The 16333-nt window shown below is 63.3% G+C and overlaps 2 protein-coding genes across 5 annotated transcripts; one reads left to right on the top strand and one right to left on the bottom strand.

The window, feature by feature from the left end:
• The first annotated feature begins 156 nt into the window (after positions 1-156).
• Positions 157-8850, top strand: ABCB6 (ATP binding cassette subfamily B member 6 (LAN blood group)). 2 transcript variants are annotated; one of them, XM_026095714.2, is made up of 20 exons: positions 157-243; positions 2017-2548; positions 2898-3035; positions 3235-3424; positions 3920-4012; positions 4262-4454; positions 4543-4664; positions 4754-4863; positions 4955-5020; positions 5161-5286; positions 5375-5451; positions 5571-5634; positions 5900-5985; positions 6101-6158; positions 6343-6447; positions 6563-6737; positions 7025-7137; positions 7276-7370; positions 8386-8454; positions 8546-8850. In XM_026095714.2, exons 2-20 carry the CDS (start codon positions 2033-2035, stop codon positions 8670-8672), a joined length of 2523 nt encoding a protein of 840 aa, XP_025951499.2. In that variant the 5' UTR covers positions 157-243; positions 2017-2032; the 3' UTR covers positions 8673-8850. The 2 variants fall into 2 exon arrangements, with proteins under 2 accessions (XP_025951499.2, XP_064370876.1); XM_064514806.1 differs by lacking the exon at positions 157-243 and adding an exon at positions 989-1175.
• A 1393-nt stretch (positions 8851-10243) lies between these two features.
• On the bottom strand, positions 10244-16103 carry ZFAND2B (zinc finger AN1-type containing 2B). Of its 3 annotated transcripts, none has more exons than XM_026094937.2 (9): positions 15979-16103; positions 15648-15742; positions 14653-14784; positions 13756-13907; positions 13465-13572; positions 13238-13307; positions 12604-12680; positions 11918-11999; positions 10244-11633 (listed from the first exon to the last, which is right to left on the bottom strand). In XM_026094937.2, exons 1-9 carry the CDS (start codon positions 16031-16033, stop codon positions 11595-11597), a joined length of 810 nt encoding a protein of 269 aa, XP_025950722.1. In that variant the 5' UTR covers positions 16034-16103; the 3' UTR covers positions 10244-11594. The 3 variants fall into 3 exon arrangements, with proteins under 3 accessions (XP_025950722.1, XP_025950730.1, XP_064370874.1); XM_026094945.2 differs by having other exon boundaries at positions 11918-11996; XM_064514804.1 differs by lacking the exons at positions 10244-11633; positions 11918-11999 and adding an exon at positions 12003-12112.
• Positions 16104-16333: the final 230 nt, after the last annotated feature.

Below are 16333 nucleotides of genomic sequence, written 5' to 3'. Positions count from 1 at the left end.
GGAGTGGTGTCTGGGGAAGGGAACAGCAGCAGGGGCTGAGCGGGGAGCAGCTCTGGGAGCGGTATGTCCTACGTTAGCTTCCTGGTCGGAGCATGCCTGGTGAACAGCCCCTGTTGTAAAGTAGGTGGGGTGCTGTCAACAGGAGCAAGCAGGGAACCCTAGCAGCACCTTCTCCAGCTCAGATCAGGGCTCTTCTACAAATCCTGGGCTTCTCAGCAGGGTAACAAGCCCTTTCCACAGCAGGTAATGGCCTGAGTGACCCCTTTGCAGCTGGGCGGCTGCCAGGTGTCTCTCTTGGCCCTTTTTCCCGGTACTCCTGATGCCGCAAAGGGCTCTGTGCCTTGGCACACGGTAACATCTCCTAGCTGTGGATTTGGGGGGCTGAAAGATGGGGCTGATGTACTCCTCTCACAGGGGGTGTGGGGCCTTGGTTTCAGACCTAACACTTGGCTTTGGTGTAGCCTATACGTGCAAGCAGCCTCTGGGGCCTTGGCTCCCTGCGTGTCCCCGTGAGCCGCCCCGGGGGAGCGGAGGATCCGGCGGCAGCAGGACACAGCTTGGTGAGGTGGCCTGAGCGGTGCCCCTGGCCCGGGCTGCACCCGGAGCAGGCAGCCAAGAAGCGCTTCCCTTCTCCTGGGCTTGCTGTCGTGCTGGCTGTGGTGGGCGCCCTGGTTGGGGCTGACTGTGCTTCGCCTTCCTCGGGCGGCCTCACTGCCTGCCGGCCTGGCTGCGGCAGCGCGTCCTTGCGCAATGCCCGCATCGCCCCGTCCTTCTCCTCCTTCTCCGCCCGCCTCTCCCCGACGGGCGCCTGGGGGAAACTGAGGCACACGGCGTGTGCGGCAGCGATCGGTGCCGGTTCGCGCCCGTGGGGCCGGGGCCACGGCGGGGGGGGGAGGCAGCAGCTCTACGCACTATCTCGGCGCCACAGGCCGGGGGACCTCCTGGCCGCGGCGATAAGCGGCGGCGGGGGCAGCCTGCCGCCCCGGCCCCCCTCCTCGGCCTCGGGGCGGTGCCGGGCCCCGGAGGCGGCCGCGGCGCGGCGGGGCGCAGTGTCCGGAGCGGGCGGCGCTAGGGCCAAGCGGCGGCGCGGGGCGGTGCCGGGCCCGGTGCGCGGTGCGCGGGGCCCGGTGCGCGGCGCGGCCGGACCGGGCCGAAGCGAGCGGGCTCGGCGGCAGGTGAGCACGCGGCGGGCAGGGGCGGGCCGGGCCCACGGCGGCTCCCCGGGCACCCGGGCCCAGGCCGCTGCAACCGCGGCGTGTGTGTCGCGGCCCGGCCCGGGCATTGCCCTGCATTGCCCCGCGTTTCCCCGGGCATTGACCTGCATTGCCCCTTGCACTGCCCCGAATTTCCCCGTGCATTGCCCCGACGCTTCCCCGTGCGTTGCCCCCGCGTTTCCCCTGCATTTCCCCGTGCGTTGCCCCCATGTTTCCCCAAGTGTTCCCCTCCATTGCCTCAAGTCTTGCCCCGTGCACTTCCCTATGCGTTGACCTTGCAGTGCCTGTGTGTTGCCCGTGCGTTGCCCCCAGGACTGACCCACCACCCAAGATTTGTCCAAGGACACCAGTGTGTCCACATCCCTGCAGCTGTCACTGGCAGCACTGCCCGCTCACTGTCCCCGTCTCCTCCCCGCCCCCGGCCATGTGCATCCCTAAGGGCCGTTAGACCTGGCTGACCCCAGTGCAGCTCCAGGATAGGGCATAGCCAGCTGCCACACAGAGCTGATCCTGGCACGGTGCCCAGCACCACTACCACATCCTTCCTCTGCCACTGCCACCGCCTTGCCGTGGGGCAACCGCAGCGTGGTGGACCACAGCACCAGGGTGATGTGCCTCACCTGGCACAGTCACTGCTCGGCCCTCGACAGCGTGTGCATGTCATTCATCCATCCAGGTGCACACTTGGGCCGCTGGTGTGCAAAGCTGGCAGTGTTTGCATGCAATCCCCTCTGTTTAGCCATGCCTCCTGCCATGGGTCCCCATTTGCAGCCGTGCCCAACAGCCCCTCTTCTCTTTGCAGCCAGTGACCGGCCAGGATGACGGTGCTGGGGAGCTACTGCGAGGGCAACAGCTCCTTTGCGCAGGCCTGGGTGCAGCAGGGCTTCCAGCCCTGCTTCTTCTTCACGCTGGTGCCAGCCGTGCTGCTGAGCGTCTGCCTGCTGCTAGGTGCCTTGCAGTATGCCTGCTACGTCCGCTTCGGCCGCGCCATGGAGCCCAAGTACATCCCCCGGTCACGCCTCTACCGCGGCCAGGTCCTGCTGTCCCTGCTGCTGGCCCTGCAGCCCCTCGGCGGGCTGCTGTGGCAGGTGGGGGGCCCGGGACGGCTCTACGGCTACATGGTGCTGTACGCCTGCCTCTGGGCCCTCAGCTGGGGCTGCACCATCACCCTGCTGCAGCTGGAGCACACGCGGGTGCTGGCTCAGGACCGGACGCGGGGCCACGGCACTGTCCTCCTCCTCTTCTGGGCGCTGGCCTTCGCTGCCGAGAACCTGACCTTGGTGTGCTGGAGGAGCCCGCTGTGGTGGTGGGCGCTGGAGGACACCAACCAGAAGGTGGGCTGGGGAGCAGCCAGGCTGGGGGCTGCACAGATGCTAGGAGGGGGGCAGGATGTGGGGACGGGTCCTGGGGCCCTTCGTGCCCTGAGGCTGCGTGGCTCTCCGGAGGGGGTTTTGCCAAGCCGTGGCGCTTGGTGGTTGGGCAAGTGCATGTGCTGTGCTGTGCCGTGCCGGACATGGCTGCCTCCACTCTGCTGCCGTGCTGGGATAGGGAAGCAAGGTGCCATCCCTGTGCCAGCATGGCCTCTGGACCACCTCTCCCTGAGCCCTTGCCCGTCTTGCGCCCGGCTGCAGCTGGGCTGTGCCGAGGCGAGCTTGCGGCACTGACCCCCATTTCTCCCTCCAGGTGCAATTCAGCCTCTGGCTGCTGCGTTATGTCTGCACCTTCATGCTCTTTGTCCTGGGCATGAAGGCCCCGGGGCTGCCCCACAAGCCCTACATGCTGCTGGTGAATGAGGAGGAGCGCGACGTGGAGAACAGCCGGGTGAGTCCTGGGGTGCCACTTTGCAGCCGGGGCTGTGTCTGGGGAGGAGGCTCTGCCTGGGAGCTGGAGGCAGGACAGAGATGCATCTGTCCTGCCATCGGGGATTCAGGAGACGGGAACAGTGTGGTTTAATGCTGCTCAGCTCCCTCGCTGGGCTGGGGTACCAGGGCAGTGACCCCTCCGCTGTCCTCTCCCCCAGCCTCTCCTGTCGGACGCCGGCAGGACCACGTCCACCTGGAAGGATTTCCGGCGGAAGCTGCGGCTGCTGGTGCCGTACATGTGGCCGAGCGGCAACCGCCGGCTGCAGGGGCTGGTGCTGTTCTGCATGGCGCTGATGGGGCTGGAGCGGGCCATCAACGTCTTCGTGCCCATCTACTACAAGAACATCGGTGAGGCGTGTGGGGCTGGCTGGCCCCGCTCACAGACACCCTGTCCTGGCAGCGGGGGGGAACGAGGAGAGCCAAGGTTGGGTGCTGGCAACTTGCAGGGGACCATTGTGCCATGCCGTGTCCTGCCTAGCACTGGGCACCACTGCCTGCAGCAAGGGGCTTGGAGGTAGACACTTTGCCCAGGAATGTGTGTGCTGCCACCTTCCCAAGGTGTGCCGCCTTTGGACTTCTGACTGCCCTGCTCTTCCATCAGCCTAGCCTCCCGGCACACCCCAGGAGATGCTGCATTTCAGGACCAGCACCCACAGCCTCACCACGCACCGGGGGGATGTCGCAAGTGACCTGGGCGGGTGCAGGAACGTGGCAGGACATGGGTGCTGGGGCAGTGCTGGGGGCAGGGGCTGATGCTGGGGCTGATGCCCATGCAGGCTGCACTCGGGGCACCCAGTGACGCTCCCTGCCCCTCTGCCCTGACCCGTGCCACCCTCTCCCCAGTGAACGAGCTGACGGAGGGGGCTCCCTGGCACACCCTGGCCTGGACTGTCTGCATCTACGTGGGGCTGAAGTTCCTGCAGGGTGGAGGTGCTGGTAAGGACCACTGGGAGGGACTGGGGACACACTGGGGGAGATGGGGATGCCCGTGGTCCACACGTCACTGCTTGCTCTGTCTTGGGAGCAGCAATCACAGCTGGCTCCTGGGCTAGTGGCAGTGGGGGGGTTTTGTCCCAAATCTCTCTAGCCCAGCTGGGGTTTGTGAGCTGCACACGTGTCCCAGTGATGGGGGAAGGGGAGGAGGGTGGCATTTGTCCCTGCTGACTGTGCGCTGCCGCCCCGCAGGCGCCACCGGCTTCGTGAGCAACCTGCGCACCTTCCTGTGGGTCTGGGTGCAGCAGTTCACCAACCGGCAGGTGCAGGTGCAGCTCTTCGCCCACCTGCACGGGCTGTCCCTGCGCTGGCACCTGGGGCGCCGCACCGGCGAGGTCCTGCGCAGCGTGGACCGGGGCACCAGCAGCATCAACAGCCTGCTCAGGTCAGAGCGTGCCCGCGGCGGGGGGCAGCCGGGGGCAGAAGGTCGCCCCATGTGGCTGGATCGATGCAACATCCCTCTTCCCCCCCAGCTACGTCGTCTTCAGCATCGTCCCCACCGTTACAGACATAGTGATTGGCATCATTTACTTCACCTCGGCCTTCAATGCTTGGTTTGGCCTCATCATCTTCCTGTGTATGAGCCTGTACCTGGGTGAGTGCCAGCGGGGGGGGGGGGGTGGGAGCAGGGTGCCCACACTGGGCTGGGGGCAGCGGGCTGACGCAGCCCCCTCCTGCCTGCAGCTCTGACCATCTTCATCACTGAGTGGAGGACCAAGTACCGGCGGGACATGAACACGCGGGACAACGAGGCCAAGTCCCGGGCTGTGGACTCACTGCTCAACTTTGAGACGGTAACGGTGGAGGGGTGCAGGGCGGACGCCAAGCACTGCCTGGGGCGGAGGGAGCGGGGCCGGACACTCACCCTGCTGCTGTGTGTTGCAGGTGAAGTACTACAACGCTGAGAGCTACGAGGTGAACCGCTTCAACGACGCCATCATCAAGTACCAGGTACAGGGGGGGCTCCACACCCGGCATCGGGGGGCTTTGAGGGGAAGGACTGAGCCTCTTGGGCATCTCCAGGGAGGATGGGGGTTGCCGCAGGTCTGGTTTGAAGGCAGCAGTTTTAAGGAGGACCTTGCCTTTTCCAGATCTCGGAGTGGAAAGTTAGCGCCTCACTGGGCCTCCTCAACCAAACCCAGAACCTAATCATTGGCCTGGGGCTGCTGGCGGGGTCCCTGCTCTGTGCCTACTTTGTCACCAAAAACAAGCTGCAGGTAAGGCTGGTGCCAGCCTGGGCAGCCTCCTGCCTGCGATGGAGCCCCGGTGCTGGCAGTGACAGCCCCTCTCGCCTGTCCCTACCAGGTGGGAGACTTTGTCCTCTTCGGCACTTACATCATCCAGCTCTACACACCACTCAACTGGTTTGGGACTTACTACAGGTAATACTGGGAGCAGCAGGGCTTCAGGGATGCCTGGGGTCCCCTGAGGCCAGTGCTGCCCCCATCCCCATGAGTGTGTGGTGTCCTAAACCTTCCCTCTTGTCTTCACCTCATTCCAGAATGATTCAGAGCTCCTTCATCGACATGGAGAACATGTTTGAGCTCTTCAATGAGGAGCAGGAGGTGGGTGTGATGCAGACACCCCCATGCTCAGTCACCCCGCAGTTCATCTCTGTGTGCTCCTCAGCATGTATCACACTTGGGCCCTGCATCCTCCTCCCCACCATGTCCCCTGGAAAGCAGCATGCCTGCTGACGTGTCCCCAGGACCTTGTTGTTCCTCCAAACCCTGGATACTGCCCCTTCCCAGACCCCCTTTCCTGGCACGGTCCCGTGGTCCCACCTCTGGGGAAGGGCTGGTTCTGAGGCTATGTCTTTGCATCTGGCAGGTGAAGGATGTGGTGAACGCTGGAGACCTGCACTTGGACGCTGGGCGGATCGAGTTTGAGAACGTGCACTTCAGCTATGTGGATGGGTATGGGGTGGCAGCACAGGGTGGTCAGGATGGGATGAGCTGAGCTATGGGGCCTGGCATGGGGACTTGGAGCAGGGCAGGCAGCCCTGAACCCCTCTCCATCTCCCTTTCCCAGGAAGGAAATCCTGCAGGACGTCTCCTTCTCTGTGATGCCCGGGCAGACCTTGGCTCTGGTGAGAGCAGCGCTGGAGCGCTAGGTTCAGTGCTAGAGGAAAGCGGGGCTGGGAAGGGGGACCAACCCATAGCAGGGTGTGAAGGACTGGCTTTATGTTGGGCCAGTCCTTCCTTGCACGGCCTCTCGTGCTTGGCACCAGCAGGGTCTCTGGTGTCTCCAAGTCCTTTTTCCTTCGCACGCAGGTGGGACCTTCAGGCTCGGGGAAGAGCACCATCATCCGCCTGCTCTTCCGCTTCTATGATGTGCGGGGTGGCTGCATCCGCATCGATGGGCAGGACATCTCCCAGGTGAGAGATGGGAGGCCTCTTGGAGCCGGAGAGGGGATGAGTGCTCCGTGGCAGCCTGGCAGTCGGGCTTTGGGGATCCTGCTCAGCCCTCATCCCCCGCTGCCCTGGCCCGCAGGTGAAGCAGGCGTCGCTGCGTGCCCACATCGGGGTGGTGCCCCAGGACACGGTGCTCTTCAACGACACCATCTCCAACAACATCCGCTACGGACGGGTCACGGCCACCGACCAGGATGTGCAAGAGGCAGCCCGGGCTGCTGACATCCACGACCGCATCATCTCCTTCCCCGATGGTGGGACCCTCGTGGCCCCCTCCATGTCTTCCCCTGCTGTCCCAGCGGGGTCCCCCGTGGCCTTGCAGCTGCCTTCCCGGGGTGGGCACTGGTTGCAGTGGCTGTCCTTGGGTGACACCTCGCATGGGGACGCCTGCACGACCCTGTGCCTTGCTCTCCCTCTCCCTGCTGTCTGCCCAGGGCTGAATCAGCTCCCGGGCCGGGCAGGCTGTGCTGCACAGCGTGGCAGAGCCCGTCCCTGTCTTGGAGGATGCCGGTGCAGCATGTTCCTGCCCTTGTGCCCGCAGGATACAACACCCAGGTGGGGGAGCGTGGGCTGAAGCTGAGCGGAGGGGAGAAGCAGCGCGTCGCCATCGCACGCACCATCCTGAAGGGGCCCCACATCATCCTGCTGGACGAGGTAAAGGCAATGACCCCCACCGCAGCCTTGCCCCGCTGTGCAGCAGCCCCTGCCCCAGCTGCTGTCCCAGGCCTGCGTGCCCTGTCCTCCTGTCCATGCTGTGCTTCATCCCGTCCCCGTGCTCTGCCTCTCCCACAGGCCACGTCCGCACTCGACACGGAGACTGAGAGGAACATTCAGGCCTCCCTAGCCAAGGTCTGCGCCCACCGCACCAGCATCATTGTTGCACACAGGTAGGCACGTGGTGAAGGGGCTGCGGCTGGGAGGCATTGAGGGAGGGAGCAAAGCTGGGCTCCCCCACCTGGCCCTCGCCAAATTGCGGGAGAGCCGAGGCCAGCTGGAGAAAGAGTTCCCTCGCAGGCGCAGACGGCCTCCAGGCTAGGCTTTCCCTGCATGTTGGAGCCTGCCATGGTTTGCAGAGAGCTCAAAACCCTCCTGCACCAAGGTCTGTGCCTCAGCTGCGTGGATTTTGGAGGGCAGGGGGAAAAGCAAGGCCTGCATCCATGCTGTCCGCAGGACACGGTGGGATCCTCTGGTGCTGGCTCGCTCTGATGCATGGGAAGGATTTGGTGGGACCTTGTAGCAGAGCGGCAGTGACAGAGTGGATGCTCCCAATGGCTCCCAGCCACGCTTGGTTCCCAGACAGCCCAGCACAGGCAGAGCCAGACTGGCCCACGCATGGGGATAGCAGGCACAGTGGGTACCAGCTGAGGGCTTGGGCTCGGCCTAGCAGAGCTCCCATTGTGGAGTGCATGGAGGAGGCCTGTGGCTGGAGATGCCACTTCGCACTTCCCTGGGCTCTGATTCTCTTTAATGCCCAACTCTGGGCATCACCAAGGGCTGTGTTGGCCCAGCTCGGCGAGGAGCAGGGTGTCAGAAGACTGTGCAGAGCGAGAGGGATAAAGGCACTGGCTAGGGTGGCCAGGAGTGTGCTAGGACTGTCTGGCGGTGAGAAGGGAGACACAGCGCAGAGCAGGGTGCCCTTGGCTGTCCCTGGCCCTGAGGAGGGCTGGTTCCCGCAGTACCCCCTGCCCTGGGAGCACCCCGATCCAGAGGCTGGGGATACGGTGCACACACCTGCTGGGGAAAGCTGTGTGTAGGGGTGGCTGGAGCGGTTCGCCCCCCCCGGGGAGGTGGCTGTGCAGTGCTGCCCATTCCCTGGGGGATTCCCTCCATCCACTGCAGCAGAGGGGCCTCTGCAGGGGCGAGCTGTGCCCCCCTAACACCCTGCCCTGCCTTTCTCCGCAGGCTCTCCACCGTGGTGGGCGCAGACCAGATCCTGGTGCTCAAGGAGGGGCGCATTGTGGAACGAGGCAGGTGAGCGCAGTAGGGGCCGGGGAGGGCTTGGTGCTGCCTGCTTCTGCGCCGGGCCAGTTTGGGGCCACGCGCTGACCTGCTCTCCCCGCAGGCACGAGGAGCTGCTGCAGAAGGGTGGTGTGTACGCCAGCATGTGGCTGCAGCAGCAGGCCAGTGACGATGGCGACAGCAAGGAGCGGTGCACGGAGAAGCCCCCCGACAGCAAGAAGGGGCAGTGAGCACGGCTGTGCGCTCTGCTGTGACGCTGAACCAGGTGCCCGGCCTCCAGGGCCCCGCGGTGCCGGGGCCCTGTTTGCCTGCTGCTGGCCGGGAGCCGCAGGGACTGGGTTGGACACTCCGCTGCGTTTGTACCCGTTTGTTTTGCTCTGTGTAGTTTCTTAAACCAGGTCCTTCCCAGCTCTGCTCCTGTGTGCTCCGGGCAGGGCGCACGCCTGCAGGACCCTGTGGGAGGCTGTGGGATCCCGTGCTCAGGGCAGGACCAGGCTGGCTGTGGGGCTGCCACCCGTGGCCCCAAAGCCTGGACTTTCTCAGCAAGCCCTTTATCGAGAGCCCAGGGGACAGCGCCCGGGAGGGGCCTGGTGCCACACCATGCCCAACGAGCGCAGCCCAGCAGGCAGGATGAAGGGAAGGCCAGCCTGGCTCAGGCGGCCTCGTCAGCAGTGGTGGCCTGGCTCGATACCAGAGCATGGTGAGCAGTTTTTAGCAGCCCTCTACTGGCGTCACAGCCCCTGCGCCCCGAGGGCTGGCATCACGCTGAGCAGCTGCTGCATGGTCAGCGTGGCGCCGGGCGGTGAGGGGCCTCCCCAGGGCCTGGCTGTGAGGCAGAATGCCAATATCAGGCCTGATCGCCTTCTCCCAGCTCTGCTCACCTGTGGGAGGTGCAGCCACCAGCCCTGCTCGCTGGCACTGCATTGCCATGGCAGCCGGGGGCCAGCAGCTTCTGGGCTAGCAGCCCCGGGTAGCTCAGAGCGAGGAAGAAGAAGATTGTGTGGGCATGGCAGCCATCCAGGTGGGCCAGCAGCTCTGCCACGGGGTAGCGCTCCTTGGTCTCTGCTTGGTGAGGGGCAGAACCTGCCCCCATCCCCACGCTGGCCAAGACCCACGGCCCCAGGGAGAGCGAGGGACGTCCAGCACTCGAAGGAGGAGTTGGTTTGGGGAGGAGGCCGACCCCAAGTTGCCCACATGGTGACACATGCAGGAGGAACGGAGCTCAGACGCAGACGCAGCCCCCCCCCCCCCCCCAAAATAAAAAGCCACTGCGGTGCAGCTTGCGGCACCCAGGGCTGGCATCAAGCAGGGACGAGGGCAGGCACTGACACCACACAGCTCTGCAGGGGGAGAGGCTGGAGGGGCCATCCAGGGAAATGGAGGGGGGGGGGTTGTGGCCCCCAACCCACCTGTGCTGTCCCTGCCACCACTGTGGCTTGCCAGCTGCCACCACCATGAGGGAGAAGTGGCTATTGCAGGCTGCACCCCCAGGGACAGGCACACAGCAGCAAGGGGATGTCACCACACAGCTCTGTGTCCTGAGCACCCAGTAGCAGCCCCCCCCCCCCCCCACAACACAAGGGTAGGGGCATGGCCAGGGGCTGCATGCCCTAGCAGAGGAAGCAGGCAGCAGCTCATCCCGGCACACTCCCAAGCCTGCCCCCCCCGCTCCGCAACTCCTTGTGCCCTTATCCACCCAGTCCCTGCTCACAGCTCTGGCCCCCCCAGCCCCAGGGAGGGGCAGAGAGGCATGGCTCCAAGATGGATACCGAGCTACAGTTCTCTCCAAGCAACTCTAAACTCTCTGCTACATGTTTATTTCCTCCCAAGCAGCATTTTGACAAGTTTCAGCATCCCCTTGCCCCTGCCTGTACCCACACCTGCCCCAGCTGGGCATAGGGAGACACTGGGAGCAGACAGCCACCCCTTGGACCGGGAAAGCAGAGCCTGGCACTGTGCAGAACCAAGCACATCCACAGAAGTAAGAGCAGTTCCAGCAGGGAGGCACAAGAGAGCTAGTGAGAAAGCAGCACAGTCCCGCTTTGCTGCACAGACTCCCAACAAAAGGCCAACAGGACAAAAGCCCCCCCACCTGAGGGCCAGCTCCTGCCCCCCCCAACACTAGCTCCAAGCTTGGGACTGCATGTGCGATGTTTTCTACTGGGGCGCTGCACTGCCCTTTCCAAGGAGGGGATTACACCATGGTTGAGACCATGGCAGGGAGGCGTTCCTGCCCCAGCAGCACCACCGTAGCATGCAAACAGTGGCCAGGGCATGTCTGCTCTGGGCAGAAGCAGGCACTGAAAGCATGTGGCGGCCCAGGGACACCTTAGCAGAGATTGAGAAGCCAAGAGCAGCCACCACAAGGAACACAGCTGCAGTCTTCCCACATGAGTGACACTGGCACAGTCAAGTCACCACTGAAGTTACTTTTCAGTTAACAGTCCTTGTTAAATTAAACCAGAAAGGAAACATGCCTCCGTTCAGTCTCAGAGAGGTCCTGGCCCTGTGCAAATATGGGTGGCGCAAGCTGAGCTGGGTAAGGCCCAATGTGCTCTTGCGCATGCAAACAGCAGGGGAGGCACCGAGGACATGGGGAGCAGGGAAGGGCACTACCCACCAGCCGCAGATTCAGCTGTGCTATGCCTGTGCCACCACTGCTGTCTGCTGAGAGGTTAGCTGGGCCCTCCCTGGAGCATGAAATCCAGGCCCGTTACTGCAGCGGGCAGCCACATCCCAGCTGTACATTCAAGCACACAGAAGTGTCCCCATGCAACTCCTCCCCTCCAGGCTAGCTGTGCCCTCACTTCCATCCACAGCACACAATCCCAACGGCACCGCAGCCCTGGGACAGCCCACAGCTGCTGTGGCCATAAGTGCACACTATGAGATGCTGCTTGCTTTGGTCAGTCTGTGCTGGGCCTCATCCCACATAGTCTCTGCCTCTCCAGGAGCGTCAGCAATTTGCTGCACCGATTTTCCACAGGGCTGTGATGTCAGGGTGTGTTTGGTAGCTTCCTTACAGTCCCCAGAGAGATCATTTGTCCCTGGCAAAGGGCTCTTGTTATCAGTATCCAGGCCAGAACCCCACAGCATCCAACTTGGGTCACACGCAGGCTCCCACATCCGCTGGCACACCCTGCCTTGCAGGCCTAGGACACGCTGCAGTTTGATGGCTTTGAACCATGCGTCTGGAACGGAAAGAAGCACACAGTGAGCAAGGGAAGACGGGATTCCTCCTCTGTCCTACAAGGGACACAGGCAGGGCAATGAGCAGGCACATCCAGGGCTCAGGTCCCCAGGGCTGCGTGCTCAGCAGTGACACTGTCACTGCCCCAGGCCAGGCTGCCCCAGAGAGAAAAAGTGTCCCCAGATAGAGCCCAGAGGAAGCCGAGCCCAGAGAGGACGCCATGATGACGCAACCAAGCTAGGATCAACCCCACTGTGGTGCGGAGCCACAGGCAGTCCCACTCACCTGCCGCTGTAGTTGTTGGTACTCCGCTTCGCTTGCTGACAGTGCCTGGGCCAGCGCCAGATCTTCCTCTTCCTGTGTGCTGCTAGGGACAGCAGTGCATTGTGTGTCTCAGACTTCCCCCAGGCTCACCAGCCCCCGCGGTCAGAGGCCTTTGGGGTGGCGGGCATCTCTGACCACTGCAACCCTTTGGGACAGCTAAGGGCAGGGAGCAATAGAAAGTCACCCTAAACAGGGCAGGGCTTTGAGGAGGGAAAAGATCCAGCTGGGGCTGGCAGTCAGCACCCCGCACCCAGGAAAGCCATGTTCTCCACATGCCTTTCACTCCAGTCTGTAAGATGGTGCTTTTAGCAGCACCAGAAAGTGTGCTCAAGGACTTGGGCTCCTGGAGCTTCCCTGGGAACACCTCTGTTCTAGCTCTGACATGCTCCAGCCATGCTCACTAGCTGACAAGCAGTCAGACAACAGCAGACTACTCTGTGCTGTCACTGTTCCTTTCTAGCATGCTGGAGGGCTTACTCCCTAAACAGAGCTCTGCGCTGGCTCTGAACTACCCCTTTTTTCCCCATTGATCAGGCAGAGGCATCATCTAGCCACATGCTGAGAGAAATGTCATCCCAAAGTCACATGACTTTGCCTGGGGCACCTCTCACACGCACGCTCAGACATGACGTGTCTCTGGGCCGTACCTGGGCAGCTGCGCAGAGTTGTGTGCTGACTCTGCCAGGGACATCTCCAGAGCTCGCTGCAGCGCCTCTTCCTCACTCTAAAACAAAACATTTTATCACCAGCCTGCCTGGGTATGACAGCAGGCAGCCCCACACACCTCAGCAGAGAACAGATTCCCGTCTCTCTCTTACCCTGAGAGTGCAGCCCTGTCTGCCTGTGCAGAGGGCATTTTGGAGAATACCACCAGGAAGCAACTATCCTCCTTCTCTGCACTCAGCTTGCAGAACAGAAAGGCAACATTTGGAGAAAATGGCCAGGGCACTTTGTCCCTCTGGGGGAGGCTCGGCACTGAGCAGAGCTGACTGATGCCATTCACAAACAGGACAAACTCTGCCAATGCCTCGCTGAGCGCCTGGGATCCTTGTTCCCACAGGAAGGCCAGCTAGGGTACACTGCAGTCCCTGCTGAGCATTTTGGGGGTATGCACGGGCTGGACGCTCCCCTCCAGAGCTCCCAGGCTGGTCCAGTCTGGCTCTTTGCTCCACTCTAGTGCTCCCACCCTAGAGCATGGGTTACAAAGCAGTTGCTGCACTCCCTGCTCAGGGTACAGGACCCAGTCAAAAGTGCCCCAAATGCCCACACCAGGCCACTCACCAGTCCGTTCTGCAGCATGACAGCCGGAGTGGAGGTGCTGCAAGTCGGGGACCCAGCTGCTCTGCCTCCTCTATGAAAGAGGGAGAAGCAGGGTTATTGTCAAGGCAGGGAGCACTGAGAAATCCATGCACAGGAAGCAGGGAGCTGTCACCTCTGTGTCCCAGAGGGAGTCAAGCTGAGCCTGGTCATGCCCACCTTGGGATTAAGAGTTGGGGATGTCACTATACCTAGCAGAGGCTGGAGCAGAGGGGCTGTCCGCTGGCCGGGGAGCTCCGCTGCTTGACGCAGTGACTGCTTTGGAAGAGGATGCCTCGGCTCTTGCAACTGCAGCGTGTCTAGGACAGACAGCATGCCCGTGAGCAACTGCTTTATCCATCGTGGGCCATCCCACTTCCTTCCCGTGGACAGGAAGTATGAGGATGCAGCAGTCCCAGACAAGTGGCTAGGGGCAGGAAGAAGTCAGCTTCCTCCTTGTCACACATCTGATGAGCCCAGCTCTGTCCCTGCCAGTCCCTCACCCAGCTTTGGAGAGGGGACGCCCTGCTCCGCTGCAGTTGTGGTCCAGGGGATGCCGGTGCTTGAGGCAGTAGTTCTTGTAGCACTGGTCACAGATCACCTTCATCATCTCCTTCTGCTTGCAGCCGGGCTTCAGACACTTGTTGGTGAAGATCTGAAGGCAGACACAGTAGCAGTGACAAGGGACATAGCCTGCACAGGCTGAGGCCATCCCTTCCCTCTCCCACCTTGACAAGCCCTTGGCACCGACCAGCCCCCCTGCCAGCACCACTTCTGCAAGGCTCTGAAGTTCGTGTTTGAATACAAGTTTTCTTTAGATAATTTATTAATGACTCCCTGGTGCCTCTGCCTTTACAGAAAAGGTTTCTCATGGACACTGAACTTAGAGCAGGAGAGACAGTACCTTGCTCAAGGAATCCTGCCTGCCCTACCAGAGCTCTCTTGCTACTGCTGGGCTGCCTGGATTCCTGCAGGGATGGCTCCAGGCCAGCGAAAGCCTCCACAGCTCTTTCCTTTTCCTGGCAAGAAGGGGCAACTAATTGCCGATTGCATTTTTCTAATGGCAGTGTGTAGTTTCTGAACGCCATCCTGCCTTTCCTTGTGCCCCCTGCGGCTGCCCAGCCCCACCCCATTGCCCCCCCAGCCCCAGACTCGCACTGCAAAGTTCTGCAGATGCGCACACCTCCACCTCACCAATCCTTTCCGTCCTCGGCCTGTGCAAGCAGAGACTACACTGGTCCAGGCCAGGCTGGGTGTTGTTTTCATCCTGTCCCCCAGTACTCGGCAGGGACTCAGCTGAGCTCAGCAGCTCACCCCACCTGGGACCGGCAGCATCAGGCAAGCGCAGCACACAGCTCAGGGACACAGGCTCTGCGGGGCGGTGAGCCCCAGGCTCCTACCTTGCGCTTGCGCTGTGCAGGGTCAGACTTGCAGTCACGGTCGATGTGCTCCCCCACCACGACATCGGGCATCTCCCCCCGCCTCACGGGGACCGGGGTGTTGCAGAGAGGACACACAGGGACCTGCACATCCTGCAGAGACGGGAAGAGGGAGCTGTGGGCACATGGCTGATGCCCAGCAGCTGGGCCCCCTTGAGGCTCTGCTATCATCTCTCTCCCTTGCAGGATTTGCCTGCCGTGATTTCTGCAGTTTCATCTGTGGTTTGAGATCCTCTCACCCAATCTCCCCAAGGGCCTTTCTTGCTGTTTCTAGCCCAGCAGGGGCTACATTAACACAAGCTCTAGGAAGGACGGATGGCAGGGCAGGGAGATGCCCAAACCATTCCACTGACTTGCAGGGGCAGGCCAGAAGTTTGCAGCATTGAGATACAGACCACAGCTTCCAGGGATACCTCCAGCTCAGTGCAGATCCCAAAGGATGGGGAAGTCACCCCCAAGCCCAGCAAATTGCTCCAATAAGTAATTATTTCTGTTAAAGTGTGGGGAAAGAGAGAATCTGGGCCTCTGCCGTCCTCGGCTTGGGGAGGAGCTGCCTGCCAGCCCCTCTGCTTGTTGCCTGGCTCCCCCCAGGTCTGCACCCTCAGTTGAGGACACAGGGACTTCTTGGGAATGCTCCACATTTCCCAGAAGTGTTTCCCAAAGCTCAGGTGAGGCACGTCAGCTGCAGGGCTGCGCAGCACAACAGCTGTCTCGCTGTAGCAGCCCTACCCTGGGGGACGCACGGCACCAGCTAGTGAAATGCCCTGCGTCCCGCTCCAGGGGACTGGCCCGTCCCGCCAGCTCACCCGGGGCCGCTCAGCTCCAGCTGCGCTCACCTCCTGAGGCAGCTCGTAACCCTTTGGGCCCGCGGTGCCACCGGGAGCTGGGGGCGCCCAGCAGCACCGCGCAGGGCCGGGCCAGGCCTCTCTGCGCGGGGAGCCCCTCCCCGCACTCACCTTCTTGTAGGCGGAGGTGCAGCGGTGCTGGGCGTAAGCGACGTGGTCGGTGCAGAAGATCTGCTCGCAGGCGTCGCACTTCAGCGGCAGGAAGTCTGGCGCGGGCGGCAGAGAGGGCGCGGGCACGTCAGCGCCGCCCGCCCGCAGCCCGGGCCCTACCCCACGCCCCAGCCCGCGGCGGCTCCCCCCCTCCGCCGGCGCCAACCCGAGGCGGCGGCCGGGCCCGCCCGGCGCGTCCCCGGGCAGGGTGCGAGCTCCCGGGCCTGCCCCGCGCCGCCCCTGCGCGCTCCCCCGGCTCGGCGCAGCCACGGCCCCCGCCGCCGCTGCTCACCCAGGCGCTTGCAGGCCGGCTCGGAGCAGTGCGCACCCAGGTCCGGGAACTCCATGGCGGCAGCCGCCCGACGGCGGCCGGCAGGGCTCAACCCGCGCCGCGCCCGCCGCCCCGCCCCTTGACGTCACACCCCCCCCGGCACCGCCCCCCCCCGCCGGCGCCCCCCGCTCCTGGTGGGCGGTCGGGACGGGTCGGGACGGCTTCGCCCAGAGCCGGCGTCCCCCCACCCCGCGCCTTCGCCCTCCCCTCGCAGCGCGGCCCTCCCGGCCCAGCCGCAAAACGGACACAGATCGGCCAGGCCCTCTGCTCCCGGCTCCCTTCAAGCCACGCCAGTGCCTCCGAGTGCCGTGCTACA

This window comes from Dromaius novaehollandiae, chromosome 7, assembly GCF_036370855.1.
Source record: "Dromaius novaehollandiae isolate bDroNov1 chromosome 7, bDroNov1.hap1, whole genome shotgun sequence".
Classification (NCBI taxonomy): domain Eukaryota; kingdom Metazoa; phylum Chordata; class Aves; order Casuariiformes; family Dromaiidae; genus Dromaius; species Dromaius novaehollandiae.
The sequence above is the reverse complement of the archived record's forward strand: the minus strand, read 5'-3'. Positions and strand labels throughout refer to the sequence as shown.